At 44.4% G+C, this 17,763-nt stretch overlaps 1 protein-coding gene across 3 annotated transcripts in view; it reads left to right on the forward strand.

Moving 5' to 3' along the window:
* The window catches only part of CYRIA (CYFIP related Rac1 interactor A), a 155,047-nt gene that overhangs the window by 109,330 nt on the left and 27,954 nt on the right, over positions 1–17,763 (forward strand). For 2 of the 3 annotated variants that reach the window (XM_082252233.1, XM_082252234.1), the window contains one exon: positions 13,996–14,075. In XM_082252233.1, coding sequence (XP_082108359.1) covers positions 14,003–14,075 — 73 coding nt within the window. In that variant the 5' untranslated portion in view covers positions 13,996–14,002. Of the gene's footprint in view, positions 1–13,725; positions 13,806–13,995; positions 14,076–17,763 lie in introns of all 3 variants that reach the window. The other variant, XM_082252235.1, reaches the window with a different exon arrangement.

A 17,763-nucleotide genomic window follows, 5' to 3' on the forward strand; every position in this document is an offset into this window, starting at 1 on the left:
CCTTCTGGTGGGTTTGTGGGGGGGGGGGGGAGAGAGTAAGAAAAGTCTCCCACCAAAGAAAAAGGTCTGAGTAAATCACGTATGTGTAAAGCATAAGAGAATTCTTACCTCTATGCACAGGTGAACTCTGCTCTGTTGCTGACAAATTATTTCTCAAAGTCCGCTGAGAGAGATACGGTGGTGATGTGGAGGGATCAGTTAGATCATCAGGAGACCCATGATTTCATACTCCTGAAAGTGCCAGTTTAACATCAGACTAATGTCTAAGCAACAAGTAAGTGGTCAGCAGGGAGGTAAGTGTTCACTTCTTTACAGACACTTGCTTTCCTCAACCTTATTTCTTATGTCTTTTTAGGCACTACTTACTCACTCCATGCTCCAACATTGCCACCTACATCCTCAATTTCCCCCTGTATGCTTGTCCCCTTCTGGGATAAATAATCCTACCTACCTCACCGTACAATTCTGCATAGATCATATCTCTTCTTCACGAACTGTGACGCAGTTAGAGAGAATTTATTTTAGGCTACGTTCACATGTGGGCGTAGCGGATCATTGACAGAATCACTGCGATCCGGAATCATTGCAAATTGCGGGACGCCTGTGCGATGCCTGTGATTTGCAATTGCACCCCAAACGCTGTGCGATGTTGCCGCGATTTCCGCCTGCCGAATCGCGGTAACATTGCGCAAACAGAATCGCGGGAATGTGGCCTTAGGCTACGCTCACATCTTGGAGTTGCTATTTACAGGCGTGTTTTCAGGCATTTTATGGGCATTTTCTCATGCGTTTTACAGGCGTTTTTGTGTAGGCGTTTTTAGGTTGACTAGTGACCAGTGGGGAAAAAAATAAAAACGCCTGTAATCTGCCCAAAAAGAAGCTCATGTACTTTTTTTTAGCGTTGGGTGTTTTGCTTAAAACGTCAAAATGCTCAACAGGGGCCATTGAAATGAATAGGATTTGTCTTGTTGGGCGTTTTTTGAGCTGATCTTAGAGCAGAAAAACTCCCCAAAACGCCTACATGTGAACTTAGCCTTACTCTTGCGTCACTGTAAGATCTCGCTGACCCTTACGTTTTTTTTTTTTTTTTTTTAAGAAGCCAGAACCTCTCTGATATATAGTGCTGCCTCCCCATTGAGGGGACAATTCTCCTTCCTGGTGATGGTGAAACACCAACTGGCTTCTGACTTATTTTTAATATTCCTTTTGGCCTTTAAATTGGACTGGCTTCAGTATAGAGTAGGGAAGGTTTGAAACCCTTGTCAGGTTTTTATTGTTGCCTGTGTTAAGCCTTACTTTATTCTTTCCTGCACATACAGTATCTCACAAAAGTTAGTACACCCCTCTCATTTTGTTAATATTTTATTATATCTTTTCATGTGACAACACTGAAGAAATTACACTTTGCTACAATGTAAAGTAGTCAGTGTACAGCTTGTATAACAGTGTAAATTTGCTGTCCCCTCAAAATAACTCAACACACAGCCAATAATGTTCAAACTGCTGGCAACAAAAGTGAGTACACCCCTAAGTGCCAATGTTCAAATTGGGCCCAAAGTGTCAATCTTTTGTGTGGCCACCATGATTTTCTAGCACTGCCTTAAACCCTCTTGGGCATGGAGTTCACCAGAGTTTCACAGGTTGCAACTGGAGTCCTCTTCCTCCTCCATGACGACATCACGGAGCTGGTGGATGTTAGAGACTGTGCGCTCCTCCATCTTCTGTTTGAGGATGCGCCACAGATGCTCAATAGGGTTTAGGTCTGGAGACATGCTTGGCCAGTCCATCACCTTTATCCTCAGCTTCTTTAGCAAGGCAGTGGTCGTCTTGGAGATGTGTTTGGGGTCGTTATCGTGTTGGAATACTGCCCTGCGGCCCAGTCTCTGAAGGGAGGGGATCATACTCTGCTTCAGTATGTCACAGTATATGTTGGCATTCATGGTTCCCTCAATGAACTGTAGCTCCCCAGTGCCAGCAGCACTCATGCAGCCCCAGACCATGACACTCCCACCATCATGCTTGACTGTAGGCAAGAATCACTTGTCTTTGTACTTCTCACCTGGTTACCGCCACACACACTTTTCATCATCTGAACCAAATCAGTTTATCTTGACCTCATCAGACCACAGGACATGGTTCCAGTATTCCATGTCCTTAGTCTGCTTGTCTTCAGCAAACTGTTTGCGGGCTTTCTTGTGCATCATCTTTAGAAGAGGCTTCCTTATGGGACAAGAGCCATGCAGACCAATTTGATGCGGTGTATGGTCTGAGTACTGACAGGCTGACACTCCCCCCCCCCCCCCCCCTTCAACCTCTGCAGCAATGCTGGCAGCACTTATACATCTATTTCCCAAAGACAACCTCTGGATATGACGCTGAGCACGTACCACTCAACTTCTTTGGTGGACCATGGCGAGGCCTGTTCTGAGTGGAACCTGTCCTGTTAAACCGCTGTATGGTCTTGGCCACCGTGCTGCAGCTCAGTTTCAGGGTCTTGGCAATCTTCTTATAGCCTAGGGTGGCCATCTTTATGTAGAGCAACAATTCTTTTCAGATTCTCGGAGAGTTCTTTGCCATGAGGTGCCATGCTGAACTTCCAGTGACCAGTATGAGAGAATGAGAGTGATAACACCAAATTTAATACACCTGCTCCCCATTCACACCTGAGACCTTTTAATATTAACGAGTTACGAGTCACATGACACTGGGGAGGGAAAATGGCAAATTGGGCCCAATTTGGACATTTCCACATAGGGGTGTACTCGCTTTTGTTGCCAGCGGTTTAGACATTAATGGCTGTGTTATTTTGAGGGGACAGCAAATTTAGAGCCGATTCACACATATGACAGACATCGCATATGATTCGCACTGCACTGCTTTGCAAATCACATGCGATGTCCGTGCGATGCAAATTCAGCCAAATAGATTGTATGGCTGAATTTGCATCGCATTCCGACAAACTTGCACAGGACCCTTTTTTGGGTCCGCACCTGAATCGTATTGCATGAGTGTTCACACCTATGTGACCTGATTCAGGTTTGAACTGACAGTTCACACTGCGATATGCAAACTGATCTGGGGGGTGTCTTTAACTTTGTATTGACACCCCCAGCGATTCGCATATGGCATTGTGAACTGCCTGCGAGTCGAGTGCAATGCGGGGACCTGCAGTAGATTTGCAGGGTTCCCGCATCACATATGTGTGTGAACCGGAAATTACACTGTTATACAAGCTGTACACTCACTACTTTACATTGTAGCAAAGTGTCATTTCTTCAGTGCTGTCACATGAAAAGATACAATAAAATATTTACAAAAATGTGAAGGGTGTACTCGTGTTTTTTTTTTGAGATGCTGTATATCTTAAAACCATTACTACCGCGATTCAAGGAAAATACAAGCAAGTAAGTGCCTGCTGTAACGTAAAAGAGGTGATGGACTTTTCTGTACTTAGGGTTTTTATGGCATTTTCTATAATAAGCAGCAGGGGGCAGCAAATGATAAACAATTTTTTTCACTGTCTTTACTATTCATCCTCTACTCACGTGAAGTGTATTACTGGAGCAAATGTCTATAGAGCAGTCTGCGTTGTATGTGCCTCCTACTCAGGAAATCTATACAGTAGTGATGTAGAATTGTCATAACATCTGTACAATGTATGCTTATATGTACTTAAACAATACTACTCACTTTGCTTTATAGTGAGAGGTAGTTTTCTGTTTCAGTAAAGTTTTTGTTTTTTCAATAAAGAAGTGGTACAAAAATGCATCTCCTAGTCTTGTATATTGGACACAATACTATACAAAATAGTCATATTGCAAAGATATTTATTATATATAGTAAAAGACAAATGCATATTACTGAGCTCCAGAAAAATAAAAATATCAGTGATCGACTCCATTATTTAGAATTGTAAGGTCTAGTATAGAACAGCCTAGGTTTCCAAAATATGGAAGATTGAAATATCCTCCAAAGTCGTCCATAATCTATATATATATATATATATATATATATATATATATATATAGTGTATGTTCAGACCACATCATCCGTTGACCTTTCAAATTCCAGTAAAAGAGTACATAGAAAAGAGGCAAAGCATGGCTAATAAGGATGAAGGTTGTCAGTGGATAAAATCCCGGAGGCCTGCCTTCTCTGTGTGAGTGCTGGACAGGGTGACACTGCTGGACTTACAGGATGCTTCGATAAAGATAGATTACACATTGTGCATTTAAAATTTAATTTAAAGGTTACGTGTGGGATTCTGAAATATACATACATACTCGCCTACATACTGCAGTATCGGTCTGATGGTTCAGCTTAACCCCGCTGGCTCTAAGACCAAGAGTAATCACATGATCAATGATTGCTCAGTTCTTGGTCATCCTGGATCAGAGAGTGGTGATTGTCAGTCACAGGTCTCTGCTCTGCCCCTCCTGCGTTCACCGGAGTGCTGGGCTTAGGAGGGGGTGGGATCGGCTGGCTCAGGCTGTAAGCAGCATGCTGAGAGGCGAAGGGAAGCTGCCGATCAGGCATCTGGGAGGGTCCTGACATTGTCGGGATTCTTCCAGAGCCTAGTGCAGCTGAGTAATGTAAGCTGACAGCAGGCTTTGGCTGATTCTGGGGCACAGAAGAGCAAAAATGCACTATGCTTTGGCCATACTTCTATTTAAGGATCACAAAACTAGTAAATGTTGAGATTTTATATCCCACTGGAGCTCCAGCTAAAAAAAAATTGTATCGAGTCAGTTTGTGCTAATGACCACTTGTACTTCGATAGAAACACCTGTTGCTTGGCTTAGAGCCTGGCCTGGAGTATGTTAAAGGATATCCTTTAAATCCATTCTACAAAAAAACAAGAAAAAGGCTGCTAAAAGGAGCAAAAAGATACAGCCTAACTGAACTTTGAAGTAGAACTCCAGTTTTCCTGCCCAAAACAGATGCATTGTGCATGTAAATGAATCACAACCCCACTGTCGGTTTGTGTGTAATTCCCTCCTTTAGCTGTATACAGCAGGTTTCTGTGTCTGTGATGTCACTCTTCTCCTGGCTAAATTTCAAAGTTCTCTCACTTCCTGTTTCCTTCCTATCTAGTCCTGATGCTAAATCTCCCATGATCCTTTGAGTTCCTGTAGTTTCAGGGCGGGCTATGGGAGTCACTTTTCCCAGTTCTTGGAGTTGATTTGCGTGGGGTCCCAGGGTTACCATGGGTATTTCTGGGCCTTCATGTGGATGGTGTAAATGTGGCATACTGTACTTCTTCCGGTGTCCTTCCTGTCTTGCAGCAAGCCAAAGAATAATGGCTTACTGCAAGACTACAGAGGAAGGGCTATGGGAGGGTAATATGAAGGTGTGAATAACTTCACAGAGAGCAGAGCTCTTGGAGGGCGGGTTCTGAGAGGTGGGACTCTCCCTGTTCACACTGGTTGGAATATTTAACTGGGCAGGATTGAATTCTAAGGGTTTATGCACACTGCATCTCAAAGAAGCCGTTCCTACAGACTTTTGATCTCTTATTTTATTTCTGCCTGGAAACTCCCCTCCATGTTAGTCAATGCGTCCATGCACACTATGGCTTTTTCAAAAATATATGAACAAGCATGATAAATGAGCCGAAGGAAAGGGTTTGTGAAAAAAAAAAGCTTCTCAAATAAGCTCAGTAAAAATGTGCAAAAGAGGACTACAAAAGCACACGCTTCTTCAAGCTTTTAGGCCCCATGCACACGGGACGTTTTTAACGCTGCTGTAAGCAGCGTCAGGCGTTTTCTTTTTGCAGCCTAAAAACGCCCCTCCATGTTATTCTATGGCCTCATGCACACTCAGACGTTTTTGAGCTGTAAGTGGCTTAGGCGTTTTTAGGCTGCAACAAGAACCCACCACCTGCGCGTTCTGAGGACCAGCGTTACAGCGTTAAAAACGCCTGACGCTGCTAACAGCTGAATAACTTTGCTATAACGTTGCTTAACGTGCGTTAAGCCACGTTATACGTTTTTTTTTCTTCCATTCAAAATCAATGGTTCCCTATGGGAGCCTATTGATTTGAATGGAGGTCGCACCGCAACACCGCAAGTCGGATCCGACTTGCGGGGTGACTTGCGCTGTGGGAATCTTGAGGGGGAACTCCACGCCAAAATGTGAAAAAAACGGCGTGGGGTCCCCCCTCAAGGTTCCAAACCAGGCCCTTCGGGTCTGTTATGGAATTTGAGGGTAGCCCCATGCCGAAAAAACGGCGTGGGGTCCCCCCCAAAATCCATACCAGACCCTTATCCGAGCATGCAGCCCGGCAGGCCAGGAAGGGGGAGGGGACGAGCGAGCGGCCCCACCCCCCCTGGACCACACCAGGCCACATGCCCTCAACATGGGGGGGTGTTGGTGCTTTGGGGCAGGGGGAGCTCTGCACCCCCCACCTCAAAGCACCTTGCCCCCATGTTGATGAGGACAAGGGCCTCATCCCCACAACCCTGGCCGGTGGTTGTGGGGGTCTGCGGGCAGGGGGCTCATCGGAATCTGGAAGCACCCTTTAACAAGGGGCCCCCCAGATCCCGGACCCCCTCCCTATGTGAATGGGTATGGGGTACACTGTACCCCTACCCATTCACCCCATAAAAGGCAGTGTATGGAAATAACGACAAGAGACGTTTTGGAAAGTTTATTAAAAATCTTCATCCGACTCTTCTTGTCTTCTCCTCTCCGGGGTCTTCTCCGGGGTCTTCTGCTCTTTTGCTGTCCGCCCTTCTTGTCTTCTCCTCTCCGGGGTCTTCTGCTCTTTTGCTGTCCCCCTCTTCTTGTGTTCTTCTCTCCGGGGTCTTCTGCTGTCCCCTCTTCTGCTGTCCTCCCTTCTTTTCTTCTCCTCTCCGGTCTTCTGCTCTTTTGCTGTCGGCTGTCGGCTGTCTTCTTCCTCCGGTCCTCCTCCTCCGACGTCTCCGCTGATTATGCCTATCTCCGGTCTCTTCAGCTTATTATATAGCCATTAGGGGCGTGGCCCCGATGACGTCATCGGGAGGCCCCGCCCCCTCATGTCACAGATGACGTCATCGGGAGGCCCCGCCCCCTCATGTCACAGATGACGTCATCTGTGACATGAGGGGGCGGGGCCTCCCGATGACGTCATCGGGGCCACGCCCCTAATGGCTATATAATAAGCTGAAGAGACCGGAGATAGGCATAATCAGCGGAGACGTCGGAGGAGGAGGACCGGAGGAAGAAGACAGCCGACAGCCGACAGCAAAAGAGCAGAAGACCGGAGAGGAGAAGAAAAGAAGGGAGGACAGCAGAAGAGGGGACAGCAGAAGACCCCGGAGAGAAGAACACAAGAAGAGGGGGACAGCAAAAGAGCAGAAGACCCCGGAGAGGAGAAGACAAGAAGGGCGGACAGCAAAAGAGCAGAAGACCCCGGAGAGGAGAAGACAAGAAGAGTCGGATGAAGATTTTTAATAAACTTTCCAAAACGTCTCGTCGTTATTTCCATACACTGCCTTTTATGGGGTGAATGGGTAGGGGTACAGTGTACCCCATACCCATTCACATAGGGAGGGGGTCCGGGATCTGGGGGGCCCCCTTGTTAAAGGGTGCTTCCAGATTCCGATGAGCCCCCTGCCCGCAGACCCCCACAACCACCGGCCAGGGTTGTGGGGATGAGGCCCTTGTCCTCATCAACATGGGGGCAAGGTGCTTTGAGGTGGGGGGTGCAGAGCTCCCCCTGCCCCAAAGCACCAACACCCCCCCATGTTGAGGGCATGTGGCCTGGTGTGGTCCAGGGGGGGTGGGGCCGCTCGCTCGTCCCCTCCCCTTTCCTGGCCTGCCGGGCTGCATGCTCGGATAAGGGTCTGGTATGGATTTTGGGGGGGACCCCACGCCGTTTTTTCGGCATGGGGCTACCCTCAAATTCCATAACAGACCCGAAGGGCCTGGTTTGGAACCTTGGGGGGGGACCCCACGCCGTTTTTTTCACATTTTGGCGTGGAGTTCCCCCTCAAGATTCCCACAGCGCAAGTCACCCCGCAAGTCGGATCCGACTTGCGGTGTTGCGGTGCGACCTCCATTCAAATCAATAGGCTCCCATAGGGAACCATTGATTTTGAATGGAAGAAAAAAAAAACGCTGCTAAAAGCAACGTGGCAAAACGTGCAATAACGCCAATGGAAAAAGCTACTGAAAGCACGTTTTTACAGCTGCTTTTTCCGGCGTCAGAACTAACTTTGACGTACGTTTTTTCTAACGCCCCGTGTGCATGGGGCCTTAGGCTCCAATGCCTATAAAAGTTTTTTTTTTTTTTTTTTAGCTGCAGTGTGCATGAGCTCTAACTGTGATCCATTTAATCCTGGCCAGCAGAAGCACGGCTAGCTTTCAGAACAAGCTGTGTGAAGGGATTTCCTTCTTGAATAATGCTGTGATCTGTGAGGTGGGACTTGGGAGGTTTGGACTCTTTCTGTTGGTGGGACTAAATGCTAGTTAGGATGTATTCAATCCCACCCACCATCAGATCTGTGAAGGAAGTTACATCATTTTCACTGTCTGAAGAACTACAAAGAGGAGTGTTCTAGGCTCTAGCTACTGCAGAAAACGGCTGTGGAAGGGACAGTGTCTATTAGCAGGATATATAGAGTGTCAGAGTGCAAAGCCACAACTAAACCCAGAATGTCAGAGGATCTGCAGACAACAAAGCAACATGCTACACAAATATGGTCTATGCTGGTATTCTTCTTTCCATTCACTTCTAGTGAAAAGAAAGCTGGAATTCCACTTTAGGTTTAAATCTGCTAAATGCATTTCAGGTGCTTAAAAAGAAAAGGTGAGCAAAGTCTAAAAGTTTTTGTCCTCTGTGGAAAAAAATATAAGACTGTTTCTTGCCAGCATACTGTAGAGAGACCCTTTTTTTTGTGTGGATGCAGTGGTGTCACTGCAGAGATCGGACATGCCCACAGCTGAGCCAATCAGGAGAGAGAAAATGTTTTTTTGTTTTCAAAATTGTCGATCTTTTTCACTTTTCAAACCCACAGAGGTGATCAAATACCACCCAAAGAAAGCTCTATATGTGGGAAATAAAGGACATTTTTATTTGGTTACAGCGTCGCTTGACCACGCATTTGTCAGTTCAAGTAACAGTGCCATATCTCAAAAAGCGGCCTGGTCATGAAGAGGGGTAAACCTTCTGGGATGAAGTGGTTAAAGAACGCGGCAATTGTCTATTGACGCAGACCTCTAATGGGTTTATTGCTGTAGATCCCAATATTGCAGATTGGAGACCTCTTTATAATGCACGCAGTCTGACACTCTACTATAGACTTTTCTGTATGTGTAGTACCATTATTAAATGACCTCTTTGAATTTCAGCAGGAGACAAGAGGATTTGAGCTTGGCCAGTGTAAGGTCACACGGTGTACAGGTCTCCCAGGTTGTTGAGGAAACCTTTTTTCTGACACGGTCCCCAATCCCTGCTAGAAAAAGCCTATTGAGTTCATGGTTTATCTACTTAGCACAAGAAGCCACAGTCTCCGGGTCTTGTCTGCAGGCTAATGTGTACACGTTTATTGCATTTACTATCGCCAAACAAACGCATGCATTTCATTTACATCACTTGCTTAATCACATAGCCTGCCAGCCCCAGGAGAGCCGCATTCTCCCCCAGAAAGTAAACAAATTCCTTTCACCGGCTTTCCCATTCAGATAAAGTTACATATTGTGGACCTGTATTAACTGAAAATAAAAACAAGTTTTCTTTAAGCCAAACAAATGCATCAGTCTTGATTTCAGAGCTGTATGGGCTAAATCTGTTCAGGCTTCTAAAGTAAGACGGCGGGATCTAATAAAATAAACGAGACATCAGGTACACGTTCTGCTTTTTCCTTTCCACTTGGCAGAGTTTATTAGAAAAGCACTGCTAGCATCCTTATCAATTTTTTAAGCCCATGTTTGTTTCTTGCTGAGTGTTAAACTTACAAAGCCAGGATTGTTGTAAGAACAGTGCAATCCTTTGTAATAAATTAGTAAGTACTTTACCTTTAGTATGCAGCATGGTGTATTATTAAAGTACACCTGTAATTGAAGCAAACAAATGACCTAAAGGGAAGGGAAGGTGTATATGGTTCTCCTAGTGAGTACGGTTTATTGTATTTTATTTATTTTTTTCCTTTATTTTTGACCCTGAAAAGGACCTTTGTTGTGGTGAAGTGGGTAGGTGGGTTTATCCTCCAAATCGGTAAAGAGTGCGGCCCTGGTGTTTTGAACGTATAGATGACATCCATGACGGTGACGGTCTTCCTCTTGGCGTGCTCAGTGTAGGTGACGGCATCGCAGATGACATTCTCCAGGAAGACTTTGAGCACTCCACGGGTCTCCTCATAGATGAGTCCGGAGATGTGCTTGACACCTCCTCTTCGGCCCAAACGTCGAATGGCGGGTTTGGTGATGCCCTGGAAGTTGTCCCGGAGCACCTTCCTGTGGCGCTTAGCGCCTCCTTTCCCCAGACCCTTCCCTCCTTTACCGTGACCAGACTTCTCGAAGCTGTTATTGGCTCAGATGAATATGTATTTTATGAATCTCTCTAAAAAAAAAAAACTTTAAAGGAGAAGTCCACATCGGCTCTAAGCCCAAGAACAGCCTGATCACAAGACCGCTGATCACTCAGTTCTCTGCTCCGGGCTGAGAGCAGTGACAATCAGTCACTGCTCTCAGCCCTGCTCCTCCAGCTTCCCTCCGGAGTGCCAGACTTAGGAGGGGTCGTGAGCGGCTGTCTCTGACTTTCAGCATGCACTGAGAGGCAGACCCAGCTGTCACTCAGGCAGCGGGGTAGGTTCCCTGCAATATTGTCAGGATGCTTCCCTTGCCTGGGAAGGCTGTGCTTCATCAGATGATAGCAGGTAATAGCTCACTATAAGATAACTTTGGATCACAGGAGGATAAAAGTAATTGTGCTCCTGTGACCAATAAGCAAAGTATGACCGAAAAAGTTTGGCATCAAGCCTCACGGTATAGTTTCCTTAAAGTGGTTGTAAAACCTTCCATATACCCAGTGAAGTGACTGGTCTCAGGTGATACACCGAGATGAAACAAATCCTCCTACATAAGTTGTACCTGTTTATCTATGCTCTTCTCTTCTCTACATCTGTTCAGAGTCCAGAATTTTTAAAGCTTGTTTGAGAGTTCAGAAAAAAGGAGGTGGGGAGCTGAAATGGCACACTGCAGAGCTCTGAGAGCTAATCGGAGGGAAGGAACACACCACCCTTAACACAGCATACAAGAACAGAGCTGAGGCTGTCAATCAGCTTGAGGTCCCTCCCTTGTCACAGTTTTTCTCTTGGTGTCATTAAAACTTGTTAGAAGTGATTCATGCTGATAGAAGAGGAACGAAGTAGCAGACAGAAATTACACTTGGTGCTCCTAATTGGGACAAATGCACGCTATAGAGGAATTTGCTTTGTTCATTTTTCATGTCTGAGGTTTACAACCACCTTAAAGCGGAGTTCCAGCCATTTCACTCACCTGTCCAACGGTCCAGCGATGCGGCCGCCCGAAGCCTCGATCCTCTCCCTCTGCGCCGGCATCACTGCTGTGGGCACCCGGCTGTGACAGTTTACGGCTTCACAGCCGGGTACCCACTGCGCATGCGTGAGTTTGCGCTACGCTTCGTGATTGGCCGGCAATCTTCTGGGACCTCTGACATGTCCCAGAAGATTGCAGGGAGGGAGGGGGAGAGGAGAACTTCCGCTCAGGGCGCCGCGGCGCTCCAAGCGGAAGTGGGAGCGGGTACCTGTCAAAACTAGGTACCCGCTCCCCCCTCAAAAAAATGACATGCCAAATGTGGCATGTCGGGGTTAGAATTCCTAAAGCGGAAGTTCCACTTTTGGGTGGAACTCCGCTTTAAGCAAATACTTTTTCTGAATCTGTTGCAGTTTCTTACCTGAAGCTCCTGACAGTAACGGAATTCCAGGTGCAGGTTGACAGTTGCAAGCCACTGCTCCGCAGTTAGCAGCAGTATTGTCCAGACTGCCATGCGCCCTCCTTCAGTTGGCCAAAAACCCATAATTTTGAAGTAGGATTTCCAACAAGCTCATATACAGTAGATGCGATGGCCAAGTGTCCTGAAATGTTTGGTCACATAATTTTCCCTAAAAATGAATGCGATTTCAAAAGTTAATCTCCTACTGGTGTCTTCATAATGTACTCTTGAGTGTTGTTTTATAGCTCACAGAGGTGGAGACTTAACCAACACTGGTGTAAATGAACCCTAAGACTGCAATCCAGAAATTGTATTTATGTGCTTTGCCATTCATTATGAATGGCTTCACATCGAAGTAAATTGCAATGTGCAGTAACCTACTTCCATGCAATAAGCTAGCAAAAACGCAGCAAGTTCATTGTGGGTAATTGGGGTCATGTCAGACGGATGACTTTGTAGTAGCAATTTATTCTCTAAAGTTGCGGGTACAGATTAAACTAGTACTGTGTGAGGGTGTTGTAATGTTTTCAGAAAGCCAAGTACAGCTCTCTGCTGGTCCCTTCCACTAACCATGATCTGTGAAGCAAAGAAACCTAGCAATGAAATTACTGGGTCTAAAGTAAGGTACATCATTAAAGTAGGTTTTATGTAAAATTTCCATTAGCATGTTGATAAGCGGGGGGGAATAAGCTAAAAATAGAAGCTACGTCCTCTCCTCTCCCTGTTGCACTTACCTCTGTAGGTAATTAACCCCTTGGCATCGGCCATACACAAATATGTGGCCTCTCTTCGGGTGGGCTTTAACGCCGAGCGATCGCATATATGCAGCCCTGTGTTTACAACTTACCATGCTGAGAATGCGCTCCCAGCACAGAATCTGAGCAATTCAGATTAATCAAAACAGTCACATGACAGTGCCGACCAATAGGAATTGTCCAATAAAATTTTTTTCAGAAAGAAGAGGAACAAGAGTGGAGATTTCAAATCCCCGGACCGCTAAACCGGCTGCATGGGTAGTGACCGCTTTTCCGCAGATCATTGAGGGAAGTACAGTCGGGAGTCGGGACCAAGTGGGGTTGGGGTGTTCTTTTTCATTTTTTCTGAAAAAGTGTGCCAACACTCTCTAAAACAAACCCTGTCACAAAACCTGGGCAATTCAAACTGCATATGATGAAAAAATAAAGGAAACAGCCATTAGTAAAGGTTATCTGCTGTAAAAATCCCTGTAATAATGTTCAGTAGGTGTAAAGATGAGCTTGTCCCCCTGAGCCTTTCTGCTGGGGAAGAAAAGCAGAAGGGCCCAATAAAGGCTTATACAGGTGGCTGAGTTTTGTGTACTATGTCATCTGCCTATATTTGTGGAGCTAATATTGTTTTTCCGTTCATTCCTACTGAAAACCCTCCCCCATGTGTTCTCATTGTGAGTATCCCAGTTTGTGACAGGTCTACTTTAAACGCCAGAACGAGGAGCAACGTGTCCCTATGTGTATGCATGTTTGTAGTATGATCTCCTTGCTATTCAACACTATTTCACCACAGGAGCTTCTGCTTGAGCCTCCACGAAGCTGTTACTTTTTCCTGGGATGCAACTGCTTGCAGCAATGCTAACTGTTAAATATTTTCCATATAATATGACGAAATAAAGCAAAGTATTTGAGAATTGAATGTGAAATGTATATAAGCATAATGGTGTGCATGCTTTTAAATAAAGGTTTAACATCCAGCGTACTACAGTGTTGAAACTTTGATGCATTGATGATATAACTGTTTTGTATTGCATTCACCAGGTTTGCTGGGATGGGTAATCTTCTTAAGGTTCTTACCAGGGAAATTGAAAATTATCCCCATTTTTTCCTGGATTTTGAAAGTAAGTTTTATGATGGAATCACAGGTCAATGGCTAAAACCTTTGCTTTTTCTATCCTGATCTTCGTTGATGCGTTTGAGGAATGCGGGGACTTCTTTGCACAGGAGAGAGACGTCTGTTTGCACGTTGCTTTTAATCTCACCCACTTAGCACCTCTCTTCCTTTCTCTCTTTCTTGTTTCTGTTTTTCAGGAGCCAAATGGGAAACCTTTTAAAAGTTCTTACATGCACAGAGCTTGATCAGGGACCAAACTTTTTCCTTGACTTTGAAAGTGAGCACAACTCTTGCCTGGCTGTGATGTCTGCACTAACACCACATTGCCTGGCTGTGATGTCTGCACTAACACCACATTGCATGTCATCTACTGCATCTTATTCCAGATTTGCCAACAAACTGAAGGCTCTTTGAAAATTGTAATAAAGGATGTAGGGTTTTTATGCCACACTTGTACAAGACTTAAAAAGAAAAACAAAAGAGAGAGCTGTGATTGGCTGCCAGTCAGTCATCGTGGGTCAGCACAGACATGGCCTAGATCCCACCAACTCCCAGTGGACTTGGGGTAGGGTGGACACAGACAAGTAATTAACTGTCCGGGTTTGAAAAAGAGGCTGATTGTAATGCCCTTCTAGTTTCAAAAACTGAGAATTAGCGTTCTGTTTAGTTCTTGTTTACACGGATGTTCTTAAGCATACGCCCATGCAAGGGCTGTGTTCGCCCGCTTGGGCATGCACAGGTTAAAACAAGACACAAGTTAAACCAACATAATCAATTGCTGCTGCTCCCTATTTGATATCTGTTCGAGTGTGGGTCCCCAAACTTGGACCATCATGTGCGTTCGGGGACCCATGTCAAATTGGGAAATTGGGGGCAGCAGCTTTGTCCTAATTAACAAAAATGGGACTGCCTTCATGGGGGGGGGGGCACTGGACACCTGTGCATGCCCATGCAGACAAACACGGTCCTTGCACAGGTGACACTTAAGTGCACCCGTGTGAACGAGGCCTTAGACAACTAAACAGGATTGGTGTTAGAACGTTTTTTAGTTTATACTGAAGGTTCTTCTTTAGCGTTAAGTATTTCTAAAGCCAAAACGTCTGCAAGAGTAATTTTTTTCTTGATTGAAATGGGACTTCCACTGTTTTGTATCCTATGTCCCCATGACCCCCAATATTGACCTATCATCTACATATGGCTTGATTTGAAATGGGCATCTCTCATAGCCTTCTATTCTTACCATAGGGGTGCTCATAGGTTTTTTTTGCTGATAGATTTTCATAGCAGCCTCTGAAAACTGAAGAGTAGAGTCCAAGTTGTGGCAAATCTGGTTCTACTATTGCATGAGCTATGCATGTTTTGTCCTATAAACCTTGTTTCTTGTTTACATTAAGAATACAGTTTAGACAGATAAAGCTGATATAGAACTAGGGTTGGTAATGATGCAGAAACAAGTACTATAAAAGAGCAAACTACTGTGTTTAGGCCCGAAAAATTGGGGAGGGGGGGGGATACAAACACTTTCCCTTTTTTTTTTTTTTTTTCATTTTCCAGACCTAGGTGGGCTGGTAGTCCGATGTAAATGAATGGACTTCTGCTGAGGGCACAGTGTAGCCCCCGGATCAAGTAATGCTCAGTATGCCAACAGCAACCTTGGTTTTCAGGCAGAACTCATTGTCACGCCAATCCCACTTCCCACAATGTTGTGCGAATGTCTTTTTACAACAGCCCCGTCACACCAGAAACTTTGCAGTGAAGCTTCAAATTGTTGAAATTGATGTGATTCAGACCTCTTGATTACAGCTAATGACTACAAGTCAATATGTATGCTTAGCAATATAGATTGTGGGTGGGGCGTTCCAGATTTTAGAACCAAAGTCACTCTTTGCACCTGAAATGCTGACCGATAAGAAAAATAAATAAAATAAAAATGCAGGTCCTTTGTGCTGCCTGTCTTTTTCGGACTTACAAATAAAATAACTAAGCCCAAAAACAAAAATGCAATCTGCTGCAATTACAGGCCTTAGATGTAATGGCTGCATCAAATCTGGTTGGGTCAACAACTGTTGAGCCTTCCAGAAATGGAGTGTCCTTATCAGTTCCTGTGAGCTGCATCAAAGTCTTCCTTCTTGGCTATCTTCTGTAATCTACCGATTGCCCTGCCTTCCTTGTAGCGAAGATGAAGAAATATGGACATGCTTGTGGTCTATATCAGGAGAGCAGCAGGAGGTGACACCCAAGGCTTTCTCCATAGATATAGTAGAGGAGTGACGTAGCCATCCAGGGAAAGGAAGTATGTTGTCTATAGGACTACTAGGTGAAAATAAAGCATAGGAAAGCTTGGGGGGGAAAAAACAAATGCAGCCACCACACCAAAGAATTAGTAAGCTGCAATATGTTACATTTTGGGTTTTGGGTTTAGATATACTTTAATAACACCATGTTGATAACAAGGCAAGTTTAGTTAGTTGTTAGAGGTTATTAGTCTAAATATCAGAAACTAAAAGACTCCCACTCTGACACATCCCAACATTTTAGAAAAAACAGAACAAATGTTCAAAAACAGGTGGACTTTACAGACACAACATGAGGCAGTGACCATATAAAATCAGTTTATTACAATCGAATAAATATAATCTTGATAAAAACATAACCCCAACAAGGAGAACATGTAAAACAAGACAAAGTACCCAACGCTGAAATGTCAATGGAGTTTCCCTAGTATACATATATCTTCGATATTACATCGAAGTACTGATTCCCCAAAATGTAACTCCAAATCTAGACTGTAGACGCATTTCACGAGAAGTTTTGCTTCTTCAGGACAAGGTTTGGCATTATATTTCACTAACTACAATAAAGGAAACACATTCTGTATCATTCTAGACAGTTTAATGCTAAATCATTTTAATTTTTTTTATAAAATATAAATATACCTATGCCAGGTACTTCACCCTACATATAACAGATTAAGCTCTGTAGGTAAGGTATCAGGGTTTCTGTAAATCAAAAATAGGATCTGTTCCTTTTTAAAAATGAAATTTTGCCCATGTTTAAGCACCGAATCCATTTACACTGTGGCCTTTTTAGTCTGTTCACCTGTATTCATCCTTTTTTGTAGCGGTAAGGATAGATCTTTTGCATTTCTGGATGGCATTCTTTTGCTTGTGTGCATTTCCTAAGAGTTCTCTGTATCCTCTTACATAGTCTTTGTACTAACATGCTTGTCTAACGTAATGCATGCTGTTTGCTGGGTTGTTACAAATGTTGAGTATTTTGTTTTCTGTTCTGCTGAATATATTAAATCTGTTTAATAATTAATGTTTTGGTATTGATGTACTTGACAGACTAGTGCACTTTTGTACTAGCGAAACCCTTGTGCTCTCAACAGACTATCGTATAATTAAACATTGTGCAGATACAGATATTTGCTACCCACTGGCAGGAATAATTTGGATCCTGTGTGGGTGCCAATTCATAGACTAATGGAATACCAATGTGCATTTGAGATGTTTTAGAGAGGCGCACACACAATATATGTATATGTTTTAATGGTATCCTGCACTCTTTATTAAAGGGAATTTCTACTCCTAAAGGGTCAGTCTGCCCTTTAAAAAAATGTCAGTTTTCAGTGGCAGTTTTTATCTTCTTGCAACTCTCAGGCACACTAGAAAAAATATCTTCAGAGCTATCCATCTGTCAAAATCTCATACTGCTTTACCCATTTGGGCCAATGGAGGTACCAGGAAATTCATTAGGAAGTCCTACGCTGTGCTTACAAGGAGATGATAGAAGGAATACCAGCATTTACCTATAACAGAAATGTACTTCTAAATGCTAGATTGCCTAGTAAAGCAATTATTTCCCGTTGGGATCAATAAAGTATTCTGAATCTGATTAAACTGAAAGAGGACCCCAGATGCAGTTGCAATGTGTAGGAATACACATGGGGTGGGGGGGTCTAT

The sequence above is a fragment of the Pelophylax lessonae genome, assembly GCF_965119305.1.
Source record: "Pelophylax lessonae genome assembly, chromosome: 3".
Classification (NCBI taxonomy): Eukaryota; Metazoa; Chordata; class Amphibia; order Anura; family Ranidae; genus Pelophylax; species Pelophylax lessonae.